General features: G+C 36.0%; 1 protein-coding gene across 1 annotated transcript in view; it reads left to right on the top strand.

Annotated features, from left to right (window-relative positions):
• Positions 1-17,495, top strand: part of PDCL2 (phosducin like 2) — a 34,757-nt gene extending 17,262 nt beyond the window's left edge. Inside the window, exons 4-6 of the mRNA XM_020892168.2 lie at positions 4,527-4,670; positions 11,905-12,113; positions 17,307-17,495. Coding sequence (XP_020747827.1) covers positions 4,527-4,670; positions 11,905-12,113; positions 17,307-17,464 — 511 coding nt within the window. The 3' untranslated portion in view covers positions 17,465-17,495. The remainder of the gene's footprint in view (positions 1-4,526; positions 4,671-11,904; positions 12,114-17,306) is intronic.
• Positions 17,496-19,272: the final 1,777 nt, after the last annotated feature.

Below are 19,272 nucleotides of genomic sequence, written 5' to 3'. Positions count from 1 at the left end.
ACAGACAGAAAATAATAGACTAACAGTTCTTAAGTTTGTTAGTCAAAATAGTCACCTAGATTTATTGTTAAAAATTTATATTTCTTGTATAAATTGATTTCATGATAATAAGCTAAATTCAAACTGTTTGAAAGTTTGGACGAGTATTCAGGTATACTTCAAAGAAATTTCTAGGAGAAAAAATAGAAAATCTGTGTATTAAATGAAATTTAAAGAGATGATAACCATTCTATATATCTAATTTGGCTCCCCATTTGAATAAATAAACATAAAAAATGGAACCAGAATTTAATGCCACTGAACTATAGACTGAAAAATGGTTAACATGGTAAATTTTATGTATGTTTTATCACAATTAAGTATATTTTTAAGTGGAGAGAATAGGATTATTTGAACAATAACTGAATATATTAAGGAAGTACCATTTTTTAGATATGATTATACCATGTGAGTTAAAATTTGCAAAGTATTCTCATCTTTTAGAGATATAGAGATATATAATGAATTATTTACAGATGAAATGACATGTCTTATATTTTCTTCAAAACAGCCCTTGAAATGGGGAGTTAGTGGAATAGAGATGAAAGACTATTGGCAATAGAAATTTTTGATTGAAGATGTATACATCTGGGTCTCTTTACTATTTTAAATGTTAATAATTGTCCATTACATAAAGTTAAAAATATCCATTCCTGAGACCAGCACCGAGAGGTAATATGCAGTAACTTTGGGTTGAATTTCAGGAATATGCCCATCTGTGAAACCTGCCGTTCCCAAGGAATTCTTGTGTAGGATGTCCACATGCCTCAACTTGATAAATAATACTTTAGATCAATCTCACTTTTGAAACATAGATGCAAAAATCTTACATGCAATATTAGCAAATAGAACATTATATTAATATAATCATATATAGTGAATTATTAGAGTTTATTCAATGTATGTGGAGAAGGAAATGGCAGCCCACTCCAGTGTTCTTGCCTGGAGAATCCCAGGGACGGAGGAGCCTGGTGGGCTGTCATCTCGGGTCGCACAGAGTTGGACACGACTGAAGTGACTTAGCAGCACCACCACCATTCAATGTATGCAGGGATTGTTCAACAACCACACGTCTACTGATGCAATCACTTGTGTCATCAGAGTTTATTAAGATAATGCTAGCTGCTATAACAAACAACTGCAAAATCTCAGTGGTTTCACATAGGAGAGTTCCTTACTCACCAATGGTGCATGTTGTATAATTTTTCTAAGCAGGTCTCCTCCAGGTGATGATGAGAGCTCTGGGCTCTTTTTTTATTAGGAGCTTCCTCATTTCAGAATCTTTAACCTTCAGGCTTGTGGACTGGGAAGACAGTATGAAAGATGGGGATGGGACATTCAGGGATAAGGTATAGAAATGTGCATATCATTTTTACTTAATGGAACCATTGAACATTTTTCAGTCTCATGGCCCTAATCTAACTGCAAGGGAAGTTGGTAAATGTAGTCTTCCTGTGAGTCCTGGGAGAGGAAGCGATTCTGATGACCATCCAGTTTCTGCCACAAAGATTAAAGAGAGAGGTTAAGTTCTTTCCCTTGCATATTCCATATCAAAAGTACAACTCTGTTTCTGGTCAGCAAATTCTGGAACTATTTCTGTATCTCTGCTGTCACTTTTGGGGGCTTCCCAAGTGGTACTAGTGGTAAAGAACTTGCCTGCCAGTGCGGAAGACATACGAGACCCTGGGTCGGAAAGATCCCCAGAGGAGGAAATGGCAACTTACTCTGATATTCTTGCCTGGAGAATCCCATGGACAGAGGAGCCTGGCGGGCTATGGTTCATAGGGTTGCAAAGAGTAGGAGATGACTGAAGCAACTTAGCATACACACTGTCACTTTGGATCTAAGGAAAAAGGAACCTGTACCCTTTTAAAATTTCACTTGTTCTTAAGAAAATTCTGTAGTCATCTTGATACTGCTGATTTAAAGCAGATTCCTCATTTAAAGCCAAAACAAAACAGCAATGACAAAAACTTTTAAAATATTTTTTAAAAAGCAGTTTTAAGTTCACAGCACAATTGAGTGGAAGTTATAGATTTCTAATATACCTCCTGCCACCACATATGCATAACCTCCCCCATTGTCAATATTGCACACCAGAGTGATTTGTTGTAGTTGATGAGCCTACCTAGATACATCAGAATCACCCAAAGTCCATAAAGCACATTACAGTTCATTCTTGGATTTGAACAAATGTATGATGACATTTTGGAGAAGGAAATGGCAACCCACTCCAGTATACTTGCCTGGGAAATCCCGTGGACAGAGGAGCCTGGAGGGCCTGTGTGGTCACAAGAGTTGGACACAAACTTAGCAACTAAAGCACCACCACCATCATCATGACATTTATCCATAATTATGGTACCATTTCGGAGAAGGCAATGACAGCCCACTCCAGTACTCTTGCCCGGAGAATCCCATGGATGGAGGAACCTGGTAGGCTGCCATCCATGGGGTCGCTAACAGTCGGACACGACTGAGCAACTTCACTTTAGCTTTTCACTTTCATGCATTGGAGAAGGAAATGGCAACCCACTCCAGTGTTCTTGCCTGGAGAATCTCAGGGACAGTGGAGCCTGGTGGGCTGCCATCTATGGGGTCGCACAGAGTCGGACACGACTGAAGCGACTCAGCAGCAGCAGCAGCATAGTACCACTCAGATTATTTTCACTGCCCTAAATATCCTCTGTCGGCAACCCGTTCATCCCTCTCCCCTGCCAACTGCGGGCAACCCCTGATCTTTTATGGTCTATACAGTTTTGCCTTCTTCAGACCGTTTTACAGTGTATAGCCTTTTTAGATTGGCGTCTTTCGCTTAATAATATGCATTTGAAGTTTCTCCATGTCTTTCCATGGCTTATTAACTCCTTTCTTTTTAGCACTGAATAATATTCTATTATCTGGATATACCAGAGTTTGTTTATCCATTCACCTCCTAAAAGAAATTTTGGTTGCTTACAACTTTTGGCAATTATGAGTAAAGCTGCGGTAAACATCTCTGTGAAGGTTTTTGTGTGCACATGTGTTCAGCTCCTCTGAGTGAATACCAAGGCACTTAATAACTGGATCATATGGTAAGAATTTGTATAGTTTTGTAGAGAAAGTGCCAAACTGTCTTCCAAAGTGGCTGTACCATTTTGCATTCCCACCAGCAGTGAATGAGAGAAAAAGCAAGGCAGTAAGTACTCTCAGGTACCTTAGGTATATAGAGTCAGTAACTTTTCAGATACTTGTAGGTATGTCAGAACCATTTGGAATCGCTTCATGAATTCAAGTATTTAACAACTAAATCAAAGTGTGCACATTTGGAGAGAGTTGTTTAACAACATTTTAAGGGTCTCTATAAGGAGAAGAAAATGGCAACCCACTCCAGTGTTCTTGCCTGGAGAACCCCAGGGATGGGGGAGCCTGGTGGGCTGCCGTCTGTGGGGTTGCACAGAGTCGGACACGATTGAAGCGACTTAGCAGCAGCAGCATATGAATAGGGCTTCCCTGGTAGGTTAGTGGTAAAGAATGTGCCTGCCAATGTAAGAGATGTGGATTGGATTCCTGGGTAAGGAAGATCCCCTGGAGAAGGAAATGGCAACCCACTCCACTGCTCTTGCCTAGGATATCCTGTGGACAGAGGAGCCTAGCAGGCTACAGTCCATGGGGGTCACAAAGAGTCAGACATGACTTAAAGACTAAACAGCAGTAAATGAATAGTTAGGCAACATTTATTGAACACTCATGGGATGATGCTAGGTACCACCCCAAGAAATTTATATGCATACATTTAATCTTAACAGTCCCAGGCAAGCAGATTTTAGTTTTATTCACATTGGAGTTAAACTGAAACTTGGAAAGATTAAATAATTTGCCCAAGTCCTTGCTACTAGTAAGTGGGGGCTGACTCTTAAACCCAGTTTAGTCTGACCTTACAGTTCCTACTCATAATCACTCTTCTCTGTCATCTGTCTACCTGCAATATGTTTATAACAAGTAATTATACATGTTCACTAAAGACTTTGAAAGTCAGTTTAGCATGAAAGCTAAGATCTTATAATTGGAAATAATAATACTATTAACTTCATTAAGCTTTTGCAAGGTTAAATTAATAAACATGCTGAAAACAGTGCCTGGAAACATAGTAAACTCTCAGTAAACATTAGTTATTATTGTTCTGCATACTCTCCCTTTATTTAGTCTGTATACGAGAATTTGTTGGTCCAATGTCTAAATAAACTCTTAATAACTATAATTGACTTAGTCTTAAATAAAAATAAATTTAAATCAATAGCTAATTTCTTATATTTTATAATACCCATGATAAAGCAAATAACCATGTAAAAAGAGGAACTGCCATTTGTAAAACCATTAATAATTATTATTCTTTAAAGAGGTTCGTATGTACTAGCATTCTGTTCCATCCATAGGTTATTACTGTATATGGGAATAGTCTTAATAATATAACAATATTTTTATGTAATTTAATTTTTTTTAACTAGAGAAAAGCGGTTACAGGAATGGAAAGTTCTCAAGAAAAAACAAAAATTTGGGGAATTAAGAGAAATTTCTGGAAATCAGTATGTGAATGAAGTCACAAATGCAGAAAAAGATGTGTGGGTTATAATTCATCTATACAGATCAAGGTAATTACTGTAGCTTTTTGTAAAAATCTAATACTCTAATGTTTTAAGATACATATTTTTTGTTTTAATGTTGGGTAAAGCATATAACAAAGACTAATCCAGAAAACAAAATAAAGTAAATCAGCTAACTTCAATTAAAAAAGAAAAATATATGTATAGAGTCATTGGCTTCAAGGACTAAATTATTGTATTTTCATGTGTAACTTAAAGAACTTCTCATACTTATTAGAAAAATAAGTACTTTGTCAGTTAATTTGAAAAGCTTATAGAAAATTTCAAACGTAGAAAAAAGTAGGAAGAATGATAAAATGAGCACCCTACATACCAGCTAGGTAGATTTCAGCAATGAACATGTTGCCATATTTGTATCGTTTTGTTTGTATATTTATATGTGTGTATTTGTAGAACCATTTCAAAATGAATTACATGGTGCTTTACTCTTAAGTATCTCAGCATGCATCTTCAAAATCCTAAGGGTTTTTTTCTTTATAACCATAATATAATTTTCTCACCAAACAAAATTAACCATAATTCCTAATAGGGACCAAACCTGTGTCTCCAGCATTGCAGGCAGATTCTTCACCGTCTGAGCTATCAGGGAAGCCCCATCTAATACCCAGCCAGTCCTTACTCAAATTTCTCCAACTAACTTCAGAATCTCTTTCATAAATACATGTATTTTTAAATAATCATAATAATATTTCTATAATACATATATTTTTGATCCCTAATCAGGGATCATGCAGTGCATTTGGATGTATCAAGTCTCATGCTTATTTTTTTTGACTTGCCACATGCTGAAAGCATCAATTCAAAAGCATCAATTATTTGGTGCTCAAGCCTTCTTTATGGTCCAGTTCTCACATCCATATATGACTACTGGAAAAACCATAGCTTTGACTACACATACCTTTGTCAGTAAAGTGATGTCTCTGTTTTTTAATACACTGCCTAGGTTTGTCATAGCTTTTCTTCCAAGGAGCAAATGTCTTTTAGTTTCATGGCTGCAGCCACAATCTGTAGTGATTTTGGAGTCGAAGAAAATAAAATGTCATTGTTTCCACTATTTCCCCATCTAGTCACCATAAAGTGATGGGACTAGATGCCATGATGTTAGTTTTTGAATGTTGAGTTTTAAGCCAGCTTTTTCACTCTCCTCTTTCACCTTCATCAAGAGGTTCTTTTTTTTTGTTCTTCTTCTCTTTCTGCCATTAAAGTGGTATCATCTGCATATCTGAGGTTGTTGGTATTTCTTCCAGCAATCTTGATTCCAGCTTGTGCTTCATCCAGCCTGACATTTTGCATAATGTACTCTGCATATCAGTTAAATAAACAGGGTGAAAATATACAGCCTTGATGTACTCCTTTCCCGATTTGGAACCAGTCCGTTGTTCCATGTCTGCTTCTAACTGTTGCTTCCTGACCTGCATACAGGTTTCTCAGCAGACGGGTAAGGTGGTCTGGTAGTATTCCCATCTCTTTAAGAATTTTCCAGTTTGTTGTGATCCACACAGTTAAAGGCTTTAGTGTAGTCAATAAAGCAGAAGAAGATTTTTGGGGGGATTTCCTTGCTCTTTCTATGATCCAGCAGATGTTGGAAATTTGATCTTTGGTTTCTTTGCCCTTTCTAAATCCAGCTTGTACATCTGGAAGTTCTCAATTCATGTACTGCTGAAGCCTATCTTGGAGAATTTTGAGCGTTACTTTGCTAACATGTGAAATGAGTGCAATTGTACAGTAATTTGAACATTCTTTGGCATTGTCTTTCTTTGGGATTGGAATGAAAACTGACCTTTTCGAGTCCTGTAGCCACTGCTGAGTTTTCTAGATTTGCTGGCATATTGAGTGCAGCACCTTAACAGCATCATCTTTTAGTATTTGAAATAGTTCAGCTGGAATTCCATCACCTCCACTAGCTTTGTTTGTATGCCCCATTGCCCTATTTTGTACCTCAAATTTCATAACTAGGCCCATAAGTTGTTTTCTGATATCCCTTAATTTTTTCAGTTCTTCTGGGGTTAAATTCTGGCCCTCAAACCCCAACACCAAGTTTGAACTTTCAATCAACCATTTTCTCCCTGCACCACAATCTGTAGTGCCATGGTCTCCTAATTCCATACTTTTCACTGCAGCCACCAATTCCCACCTGCCTCCTGCATTAAGACCACTGCCAGTGGGGTCATACCACTGACTCAGCTCTTATTCTGGCAGTAATCATAAAATTCTTCTAATTAGATATTTGTGGATTGGCTTCACCAATTTCAGGGAAAATAAAGCTTATAAAGTATTAATGTCATGGTTTTATGTAGAAAACTGATTTGAGTTAGATAGTAAATATTTCTAATATTACTTTAAGTATGCCATCCAGTAAAATAAAGCAGTATCTAGATTTGTAACAAGTTGTACTTATCTGTCTGTATATATATTCTGAAATATAAATTAAACTGTATGCACTTTGTTTTTCTTAGCTTTTTGTTACATAAATTGATATATAACATCACTTACTGTTAAGATGATTTCTTTTTTAAAATTAATTTTTATTAGATTTATAGGGCAGGAGGAGAAGGATAGGACAGAGGATGAGATGGTTGGATAGCATCACCAACTCAATGGACATGAGTCGGAGCAAACTCCAGGAGATGGTGATGGACAGGGAAGCCTCGTGCTGCTGTTCACTGGGTTACAGAGTCGGGTGCCGTGTAGAAACTGCACAACATCCTTGCTTTACAATGTAGCATTAGCTTCTATTGCATGGCAAAGTGAATTATCCATGCATATACCTATATGACCTGCATGCACTAAGAAGATATGGAAGACAATGCATTATTGTCTAGTTTAGATGAGAAAAGCTGTAGAGGAGAAGCTCCTGAGCCAATATCAAAGATTGCTAAGTTAATGTATGTTTATATATGTCAGATGGAAAGAAAATATTTAACTTAAAAAATATATTGTTATGCAATTCTCTGCTTTGACTTTTTTACTTTTGGTCTCCCTTTATCCACTTCTCCCACCCTCTGGCATCCTTCTGGATTCCACATATAAGAGAGATCATATGGCATTTGTCTTTCTCTAAGTTGTTTCACTTATCATAATACCCTATAGGTATATCCATGTTGTCCCAAATGAGAAATTTTCATTCTTTTTAATGGCTGAATAATATTCAGTTATATATACTGCAATTTCTTTGTCCATTCATCCACTGATAGACACTCAGATTGTTTACATATTTTGACTATTGTAAATGATGCTGCAATGAATATGGGGGTGCATATATCTTCTCAGGTTAGTGTTTCACCAGCTTAAATAGCCAGAGATGGAATTGCTAGACCATATGGTAGTTCTATTTGTAATTTTTTGAGGAACTTCTATACTGTTTTCCATAGTGGCTGAACCAATTTACATTCCCAGCAAATAGTGCACAAGAATTCTCTTTTCTCCACATCCTTGCCACATTATTATTTCCTGTCTTTTTAATAATAGCCATTCTAACAGGTGTGAAGTATCTCACTGTGGTTTTCATTTGCATTTCCCTGGTGATTAATGATGTTGAGTATATTTTTATGTACCTGTTGGCCATCTGTATATCTTCTTTGGAAAAATGTCTATTCAGATCTTATGCCCATTTTTAAATTAGATTCTTTGGGTTTTTGCTATTGAGTTTTATGAGTTCTTTGATATGTTTTAGGTATTAACTCCTTATCAGGTATATGATTTACAAATATTTTCTCCCATTCAGCAGGTTGCCTTTCATTTTGTTGATGGTTTCTTTTGGTGTGCGGAAGATTTTTAGTATAATGTAGTTTCACTTATTTATTTTTGCTTTCATTGATTTTGCTTTTGGGTCAAAATCAAAAAATTATCACCAAGATCTATGTCATTGCCTATGTTCTCTTTTAGGAGTTCTATGCTTTCGGGTCTTACATTTATATCTTTAATCCTTTTTGAGTTATTTTTTGTGTATGATGTAAGATAGTGGCCAAATTTCATTTTTATGTGTGTTGCTGTCCAGTTTTCCCAACACTGTTTGTTCCCATTGTGTGTTCTTTTCCTCCTTTGTCATAAATTAAGTGACCATATAAGTATGGGTTTATTTTTGGTCTGTGCTTTCTGTTGGTCTTTGCACACGTGTTTTTTTCTTTGTGTTTGTGTTCCTACCAGTTACATAATGTAACTATGACTATAATGACTATAGCCTTATAATACAGTTTAATATCAGGAAACATGAGGCCTCCAATTTTGCTGTTCTTTCTCAAGATTGCTTTGACTACTTGGATTTTTTTGTGATTCCTTACAAATTTCAGGATTATTTGTTCTATTTCTGTGAATAATTCCATTGGAATTTTGATGAGGACTGTATTGAATCTGTAGATTGATTGGGGTAATATGAATATTTCCAATCCATGAGCACAGAGTATCTTTCCATTTGTTTGTTTCTTTTTCACTTTTTTTTCATTAATGTCTTGTAGTTTTCAAATGTTTTTTACCCCTGGGTATTTTATTCTTTCAGATGCAATTGCAAATGGGATTGTTTTCTTTGCTTCTTTTTCTGATTCTTAGTGTATAGAAGCATAACTTAGTTCATTCTTAGTTATAGAAACATAACTGACTTTTGTGTATTGATTTTTTAGCTTACAGCTTTAATGAATTATTTTATCAGTTCTAACCATTTTTTGATGGAGTCTTTAGGGTTCTCTACATATAATACCAAGTCATAGTGCCATGCTTTACTTCTTCCTTTCCTATTTAGATGCCTTTTATTTATTTATTTTTCTTGCTTAATTGCTCTGGCTAGGACTTCCAATATTATGTTGAATTAAAGTGGGCATCCTTGCCTTGTTCCTCACCTTGAGGAAAGGCTTTCAGCTTTTCACTGTTGAATATGAAATTAGCTGTGGTCCTGTCATATCAGGCCTTTGTTATGTTGAGATATGTTCCCTTTATACTCATTTTGTTGAGTTTTTCTAATTTGTCAAACAAGGTTAGCAAAAAAATTGATGATAAAAAGCCAGAAACTGGCAAAGAGAAGACAAATTAAAAAATATACAAAGTCTTCCCCCAATATTGATAAGACCTAGTATATAACCATTGATTTCAGTTTTCAGAGTTTGTTTAAAATGGAGCAAGAACTCACAAGTACACGTGAAGCAATTTGAGTGCAGAAATCTTTATTATTCCTCTGAGATTTATATTTGTCTGGCTTACAGTGAGCTACACAACAATTTTCTTCTAAGTGATTCACATTTATCATGTTTCTCCAAAGCATGCATTTGATATTCTTCAGAACTACAATGACTTTTGTTGTCATGTTTTTATTTATTTGTTAATTATAATAAAATATGCAGTGTGCATAAACAAATATAGAGGGGGAAAGTGGATAAAGTCCAGGAGGGTTACCACCTGCCTGCAGCATGCAGTATGTCCTGGTATGAGCCACTCCCTTAAGAGAGCTTCAACTTCAACTATAGCTGTGACGGTTTGCAGGAGTTGAGAATACGAATGGGAATAAGATGCTTTTATGGTATAGTACAAGAGACGAATTAAACATTTCATGTGTATATCTATCTGTCTATCTATCTATCTATCTATAGATGTATGTATTGAAAGGACATATAAGATGTAGTACAAGAGAAGAATGTACTAATTTTGTCTGTTAGACAAAGACCTTTTCTCTGATTAACATGGTTCACAGTAGTCTTTCTTTCCTCTACTGTATTGTTTCAAATATGCTCCATATGAATGATGAGAAAATGCATATAAAGATGAAGGAGAGATACACTTGTATCAAATTTAGTGTTTTGATTTGTTTTTTAAAGAATGCCCAGTGGGGAAAAAAAAGAATGTCCAGTGAATGTGTCTAGAATGAGAAGAGGGTCTAGGACATAGTTATAAGGAATATCTGTATTTAGGGTATTGACATAAGGAGTAAGTCAAAGGAGTAAAAAGGAAATTCATAGAAAAAGTTATCACAGCAATCAAAAAAGGAGAGCCTTTTAAGAAGGGAAGTGAACGACATAGAGATTTTTTTAATCTTTTTTCATCTGGGCTGTGACCAGGAAAGAGTAGTTATTAGAGGGAGAGAGAATGAAAAAGGACTTTTTAAAATTTTTTTAGTATTTTGAATATGTTTATGTAGAGTAGAGAAGGATAGCTTAAGAAAATAGGATAACAAATAAAGAATGGCCCCATAGGAAATGGAAGGAGTGTGGGATAAAGCTGAGGATTAGCTTTGAATGAATTTAATAAAGCTGTGAGTGAGTGATAGAGAAAAGTGATTTTTTTTAAAGTGACTAATTAAAACATGAGTGTAATGAGAGTTAAAGGATAGAGCTGGAAGAATTGCCAATTTTGGTTACATTTCCAATCAATTTTAAATTTCCGATGAACAGTTCTGGGTGTTGGGGAATAGGATTATGGCATGTCAAAGAAAAGGGTGGATGAAGTTTGAATTAAAGGAATTCAAGGAAGTTTGAGATAAAAACTTCTGATGTGGAAATAACCTATGACCAAGAGTTGGGTCCCCTGGTTTCAAGTCAGAACTGCTAAGGATCCCCTAGACATGTCCTGTTTTGTTTTGTTTTTTTTTTCTTTCTTTCTCCTCCCCTCCCCCTCAGTGTCCTATAAACTAGGAACTTACTGGTTCCTCAATTACATTGTACTCGATTACACTGCTGCCAAGTCAAATGTGGTTAGCCTTAGTTAGGCTGCAAATTCCCATGGTAGCAAGCTTCATTCCCAGCCTATAACAGTTTTTGTAATGAAAATCAGACTCTATAGTTTATCACTACTAAAGGTAAAAATAGAGGATTACAGTTGATGCAATCTTATATTAAAAGAAAATCTAGTGGGAGAAGGCGAGGGTGGGATGTTTCAAGAGAACAGCATCAAAACATGTATATTATCTAGGGTGAAACAGATCACCAGCCCAGGTTGGATGCATGAGACAAGTGCTTGGACCTGGTGCACTGGGAAGACCCAGAGGGATCGGGTAGAGAGGGAGGTGGGAGGGGGGATCGGGATGGGGAATACATGTAAATCCATGGCTAATTCATGTCACTGTATGACAAAAACCACTGCAATGATGTAAAGTAATTAGCCTCCAACTAATAAAAATAAATGAAAAAAAAAGAAAGAAAATCTAAAGATATATTTTTGTCATGGAAATGTCTTATTTTATTAGATGGAGATAAGTAGCCTGTTTTTTTAAAGATGTTGTCTGTACTGTTTCTCTTTTTAGCATCCCAATGTGTTTGTTGGTTAACCAGCATCTTAGTCTCCTAGCAAGAAAGTTTCCTGAAACTAAATTCGTTAAAGCCATTGTGAATAGCTGTATTGATCACTACCATGACAATTGTTTACCAACCATTTTTGTTTATAAAAATGGTCAAATAGAAGGCAAATTCATTGGAATTATAGAATGTGGAGGTATAAATCTCAAGCTCGAAGGTAATGATGTTACTTTCCAAATTTGCCTGTTAAGAAAACTTACATAACTTAACAAATATCATGAAAATTTATTTTCATAAAATGTTAGGCTTTTTCCTTGTTTCTAGTTTCTTCTTAAATGCCTTCAGATTAATTTTCCTACAATAATACTATCATAACACCCACTTACTTAAATCCTTAATGATTCTTTGTTTCAAATACATTAAAAATTCAGAATCATATGCTTAAAAATTTCAGCCCATCTATCCAGTTGTATTTCTCAGTGTTTTCTGCAGTTTCTGCTCCAACCAAGCTGGTCTTCAACCACTATCTCAAACACACTTAACTCATTTGTGCCTTTATATTGGGTTGACCAAAAAAATTTGTTCAGGTTTTTCCATAAAATATTACAAAAATCTGGACGAAATTTTTGGCCAACCCAATACTTTATTTCATAGTCTTTCTCTGTAGCCTAAATACCCTACCCTGCCCTATTCTTCCTTCCAAACCCTATTCCTTCTTAGGTTTCCATCTAATCCATTATGTGATGTTGGACCAGTTAATAACCTGTTTTCATTTTCTCTACTGATTCTATAGCATATATTCTATAGACAACTTATTTTCCATTTATCTACATAGTCTCAGATTTTGTTGGTTAACCCATTCCCTTTGAGTTTTGTCTCCCTAACAGGTGCAAGAACTATGCCTTCTGCTATTTTCTTTTTCATAGTACACAGCAAAGGGCTTTGTAGTGTTACATTCTCTAATAATGTTTACTTCCAAACCTGGTTCTAAGACCTAACTCTTCAGTTAGTCATTTCTTGGAGCTGATTTAATTCTGTATTATTAAAATCTTTTCTCCTACTATCATATTAAAGCCACTGTGAACGGCTATTTTTAACAGCCTTTCTTTCACTGTATCATTCCCCTAAAACTGTTTTTGGCCTTAGTAAGACTTCCAGAATTCTAATTGTTCCAGAATTTCCCTTTCCTCTTTATTTTACCATCTTACTTTTTCAGCTTGTGCCTTATCCTCTTTTTTTTTCCCCCAGGGCTGAAATTTATTGTATATTTTTCTAAATTTTTATTGCAAGATAATTGCTTTATAATATTGTACTGGTTTCTGCCACACATGGACATGAACCAGTCACAGGTACACATATGTCTCCTCCCTCTTTTTTTCTTTCATTTATTTTTATTAGTTGGAGGCTAATTACTTTACAATATTGTAGTGGGTTTTGTCATACACTGACATGAATCAGCCGTGGATTTACATGTATTCCCCATCCCGATCCCCCCTCCCACCTCCCTCTCTACCCAATCCCTCTGGGTCTTTCCAGTGCACCAGGCCCAAGCACTTGTCTCATGCATCCAACCTGGACTGGTGATCTGTTTCAGTCTCCCCCCTCCCCTCTCCCTTCCCATCCCACCCCTCTCAGTTGTCACGGAGCACTGGGCTGCGCTCGCTGTGCGGTGCAGCAAACTCCCAGTGGCTATCTGTGTTACATATCGTGATGTGTGTGTTCCCATGCTGCTGTCTGCATTCACCCCATCCTCACCCTCCCACGCTGTGTCCACGTGTCTATGCTCTGCATCTGTGTCTCCACTGCTGCCCTGTAGATGGGTGCTTCAGCACCATCTGACTACAGTCCATACACAGGCATGAGTATACAATATTTGCGTCTCTCTTTCTGACTTGCTCCACTCTGTATAATAGGCTCTAGGTTCATCCACCTCATTAGGACTGACTCAAATGCGTTCTTTTTGAGAGCTGAGTAACATTCCATCGTATATATGTACCACAATTTCTGTATCCATTCATCTGTCAATGGACATCTAGGCTGCGTCCATGTCCTAGCTGTTGTAAGCAGTGCTGCAGCAAACACTGGTGTACATGTGTCTGTCTCAGTTATGCTTTTCACAAGATACATATATCTTTTCACAAGATGTATAGTAGGATTTCCGGGTCATATGGTAGTTCTGTTTCTGTTCCTACTCTTCTAAGGTATCTCCATACTCTTCTCCATAGTGGTTGAATCAATTTCATTTCCACCAACAGTGCAAGAGGGTTCCCTTTTCTCAACATCCTCTTCAGCATTTATTGTTTGTAGATTTTTTAAAAATTGTTTGTAGATTTTTTTAATGATGGCCATTATGACTAGTTTGAGGTGATAACTCATTGTGGTTTTGATTTGCATTTTTCTAATAATGAGCATTGTTGAGCATCTTTTCATATGTTTGCTGGCCATCTGTTGTGCCTTATCCTCTTAATTGAAAAAATACATAAGTATACAAACAGTTATATAGAAAATATTCATGTAATCATTACCCAAAATAACAAATGTGAACATTTGTTCATGTTTCCTTCAGCTATTTGTTTATTATTGAAATAAACAGTACAGATGTTGAAGTTGCCTATATTTCAATTCCTAGTTCTATTCCCCTCCCTGCCTCACTAAAAAGTCACTATCATGAGTAGTGTGTTATCTGGACTATACTTTTTAAAATTGTAATACTTGAAAAAAAATTTTAATTATTTAAAAATACACATAACATGAAATTCATGATTTGAATTATTAAAAATTTATAATACAGTATTATTAATTATTGTTACCCTGCAATAAATTATATATCCAGAACTTAATTTATGAATAAATAAGTTATATTACTTAATCATTTTAAAGTATATGGTTGGTGAAAGGCACTCAGTTGTGTCCGACTCTTTGCGACCCTATATATAGTCCATGGAATTCTCCAGGCCAGAATACTAGAATGGGTAGCCTTTCCCTTCTTCAGGGGATCTTCCCAACCCAGGGATTGAACCCAGGTCTCCCACATTGCAGTCAGATACCTTACCAACTTAGCCGCCAGGGAAGCCCAAGAATATTGGGGTGGGCAGCCTATCCCTTCTCCAGTGGATCTTCCTGACCCAGGAATTGAACCGGGGTCTCTTGCATTGCAGGTGAATTCTTTATCAACTGAGCTATCAGGGAAGCCCAAAGTATATGGTTAAGTGATATTAAGTATATTTTCACTGTTGTGCCATCATCACCATTATCCATCTAAAGAACTCCTTGCATCTTGCAAAGAGTTGCAACTCTATATCCTTAAACAGTGACTCTTTATTCTCTGGTCCCTCCAGCCCCTGGCAACCACCATTTTACTTTCTAACTCTGAATTTGACTACTCTCAAAGTACATCATATAAATGAGTTATGTAGTTTTGTCTTTTTGTGACTGGCTTATTTTACTTGGCATAACGTCTTCAAGATTAATCTGTATTGTAGTACGTGTCAGCATTTCCTTCCTTTTTAAAACTTTAAGGCTGAATAATATTCCATTGTATTTTTTATAGTACATTTTAGTGTAGTGTTAGTCACTCAGTCGTTCTGACTCTTTGAAATCCCACAGACTGTAACCCGCTAGGCTCCTCTGTCCATGGGATTCTCCAGGCAAGAATACTGGAGTGGGTTGCCTCTGGAAGATCCAGAGGATCTTCCCAACCCAGGGATCGAACCTGGGTCTCCTACACTGCAGGCAGATTCTTTACCCTTTGAGCTACAGGACAGACCCATTAATCTGTTGATGGACAGATTTGTTTCTTCTACCTTGTGGCTATTGTGAATCATGCTGCTAAGAACATGGCTATGCAAATAAACTATTCTAGTCCTTCTTTTTAGTTCTTTTGAGCATATAGTCAGAAGTAGAATTGCTGGATCATACACAGTTCTACTTTAACTTTTGAGCAACCACATACTGTTTCCACAGGGGCTGCACCATCTAGCATTCCCCCCAACAATGCAGAGAAGCTCTAATTTTTCTACATCCTTACCAACACCTGTTCATTCCCTTTGTTTTCTTAAATAGTAACCATCTTAATGTATGTGAGGTGTCTTTCCCCCCCACTGACTTTTGATATCTCCTATGTCATTTTCAGAATTAAAAAAAGATGCTTCAATCTGTTTCTGAAATTTCTACTATGTTCCAATGGTCTCTTCTGTCTATCCCTGAATCAGTACAGTATTATGCTAATTACTGTATCTTCCTAACAATCTAGCTTTCTCTAGTAGGGCAAGTCTTTTTCAAAATATAATATAAATGTTGGAATTAGTCTGTGAAAAATCCTGCTGGTTATTTATTAGAATCACATTTAAAGATTAATTGTTGAAGACTTGATATCCTAATAATAGTGACTATTCCTATCCATGAATAAGATATAGCTTGTCATTAATTTTGATCTTTTTTATATACATCATAAATATAATGTATATACAGTTGGCCCTTGAACAACACAAGAGTTATGAATATTAACCCCCATGCAGTGAAAAATCCACACACAATTTTAAAGTTGGCCCTCTGTACTTACGGTTCTGCATATCTGGATTCAAACAACTATGGATTGTGTAGTACTATAATATGCATTTATTGAAAAAATCCACATACAAGCGAACCTCTAGTTCAAACCTGTTTGAACTGTTCAAGGGTCAGTTGTATTATATTTTGTAATTTTCCTCTTAAGTTTATTTTGTAATTTTCCTCACAAATGTTCTGTTCATTTACACAGTGCTTAGGAATAAATTTAACAAAATAAGCAGTTTGCAGGATTGGGGGTTTTTTGTTATCAGTTCAGTTTTTTCAGTTTCACTCTTGAGTATGTTTACATAATTCACATTTTCTTGTTAAAGTTTTCCTACTAAAATTTTCAAATGTATTGGCATACTTTTTTCTCAAAGTAGTCTCATGGCTTTAAAATCTTTATCTTGGTTTTGCTCCATATAATGCTTTATATTGTTTAGTTTGTTTCTTTTTCTTGTGATCTTTTTTGCCTAAGGTGTGTCTGTTAGTCTCTTCAAAGAACCAACTTGTAATTTTGTTAGTCACCTCCATTGATTTTGCTTTTCAACCTTTGCTAAAGTCTCTTCTTCATTATATCCCTCTTTCTGCTTTCCTTGGATTTACTTTAATTTTTTTTCTATCTCCTTGATTTGTACTTTCAAAGAACTATTTTCAGTCATTTAAAAATAAATGTTAGCCATAATTTCTCCCTTTAAGTATAACTCTGCTATATCCCATGTGTATTTTGACATAGTACTTTCATTGTAATTTAGTTCTAAATATATCATCATTTCCACATTAATTTTATTGGAGTCAACTTCTGTTTCATATAGATGTTCCAAGATTTTTATCTGATTTATTGATGGGTTATTTTTTGCAGAACTTGAATGGAAGCTAGCAGAAGTTGGAGCAATACAGACTGATTTGGAAGAAAACCCCCAAAAAGGCATTGTAGATGTGATGGTATCTTCAATTAGAAACACTTCTATTTATGATGACACTGATAGCTCAAACAGTGATAATGAAGATACCAAATAGAAATATTTAATAAATAGCTTTAAAGTGTTTATATATGGAGTGTTTTTGTCACTGCCTTTATAATCAGAGATCAGAATATTTATAGATAAATTTATTTTCATTTTCATGTTAGAATTATAGCTTATATGTAATTACAAAAACTTCCAGATATTTCAGAATATTTATTGCCTCCAACAAAACTAGAATCTGTCCTGAACCCTTAATATTTGTCTGTACTTTATCCTTTTTCTGATCCTTTTTGGACAATAACAAATATATTACAAGCCCTCTGTGTTGCTTAATCACTTCCAAAGAGGCATGTGAATAAAAATGATGAAAAAGAACCATGAAATTTAATTTAATAAATATTAAAGTCTATAATTTAGAGGCTTTGAGTGAAAATACTTAAATTTATGACCATATGCTTTTTCTTTGAAATCTCTTACCTATTAAAAAAATTAAGCACTCAATGGAAAAATGAATTTAAAGATTCTAAAAAGTACTAAGAAACATCTCTACTCATTGTTATAATTTTTAATAGTTCTATTATTGTTAGAAAGTATTAGCTTACTAAGTAGACAGGCTATTGAATCATTAGACCTGTAAAACATGTAAGTTTCTAAATCATGAGAAGTGAGAAAAGTATGTTGTGAGGCTAACATATCTTTTAATAGTAATCTCAGAAGAATTCATCATGAGAAAATACTTATTAGGACACTGCAGAAGACCTGCAGCATGTTTTATCTTGGCTTAATAACTGGCACCACTTTTAGAGAAAATGGTGGTAAATCCAGCACGTAATAGTTTAAAAACACATTCTAGTCTTCTAGTTTGTTTGTATTGGTGACCCATCATTGTGATTTTGGATATTCACTGATGTTTTTGAGAAATCCAGACTAAGTTTAAGTGATTAGATTACAAAAATAAGTTGGTGAGAACTGAGGCAATTTAGGACTTCCCAGGTGGTGCTAGTGGTAAAGAGTGCAGGAGACAATGAGAGACAATCCCTGGGTAGGGAAGATCCCCTGGAGAAGGGAATGGCAACCCACTCCAGTGTTCTTGCCTGGAGAAGCCCATGGACAGAGGAACCTGGTGGGTACAGTCCATGGGGTTGCACAGAGTCAGACATGACTGAAGCGATTTAGCATGCACGAGGCAATATAACATGAAGTCAGAAAAGGGTATTTGCTGTTCTTAGGGGTGGGTAGGGATCATAGAGGCAGCAGAGGATGATGAAGTGGAGGGAAAGTTAAATACAGATTGAGTTGTTCAGTCGCCCAGTTGTTTGCGACCTCATGGACTGCAGCACACCAGGCCTCCTTGTCCCTCACCATCTCCTAAAGTTTGCCCAAGTTCATGTTCATTGCATCAGTGATGCCATCTGGCCATCTCATCCTCTGGCGCCCTCTTCTCCTCCTGCCCTCAGTCTTTCCTGGCATCAGGGACTTTTCCAGTAGGTCAGCTGTTTGCATCAGGTGACCAAAATACTCTAGCTTCAGCATCAGTCCTCCTTCCAATGAGTATTCAGAGTTGATTTCCCTTAAGATTGACTGGTTTGATCTCCTTGCTGTCCAAGGGACTTTCAGGAGTCTTCTCCAGCACCACGGTTTGAAGGCATCAATTCATTAGTGTTCTGCCTTCTTCATCGTCCAGCTCTCACAGTCGAACGTGATCACTGGGAAGACCATAGCCTTGACTATACGAATCTTGTCAGCTTACTCTGCTTTGCAGCACACACTGAGTTAGGTGGTAATAATTTATTTTATCAGATAAGGTAAAATCAAATGATCTAACTTTGTAAAGAATTAGGAAGACCCCTTCTGAGATAG

Source organism: Odocoileus virginianus, chromosome 29 (genome assembly GCF_023699985.2).
Source record: "Odocoileus virginianus isolate 20LAN1187 ecotype Illinois chromosome 29, Ovbor_1.2, whole genome shotgun sequence".
NCBI classification, from domain to species: Eukaryota; Metazoa; Chordata; class Mammalia; order Artiodactyla; family Cervidae; genus Odocoileus; species Odocoileus virginianus.
Note: the sequence above shows the minus strand (reverse complement) of the source record. Positions and strands in the feature narration are given on the sequence as shown.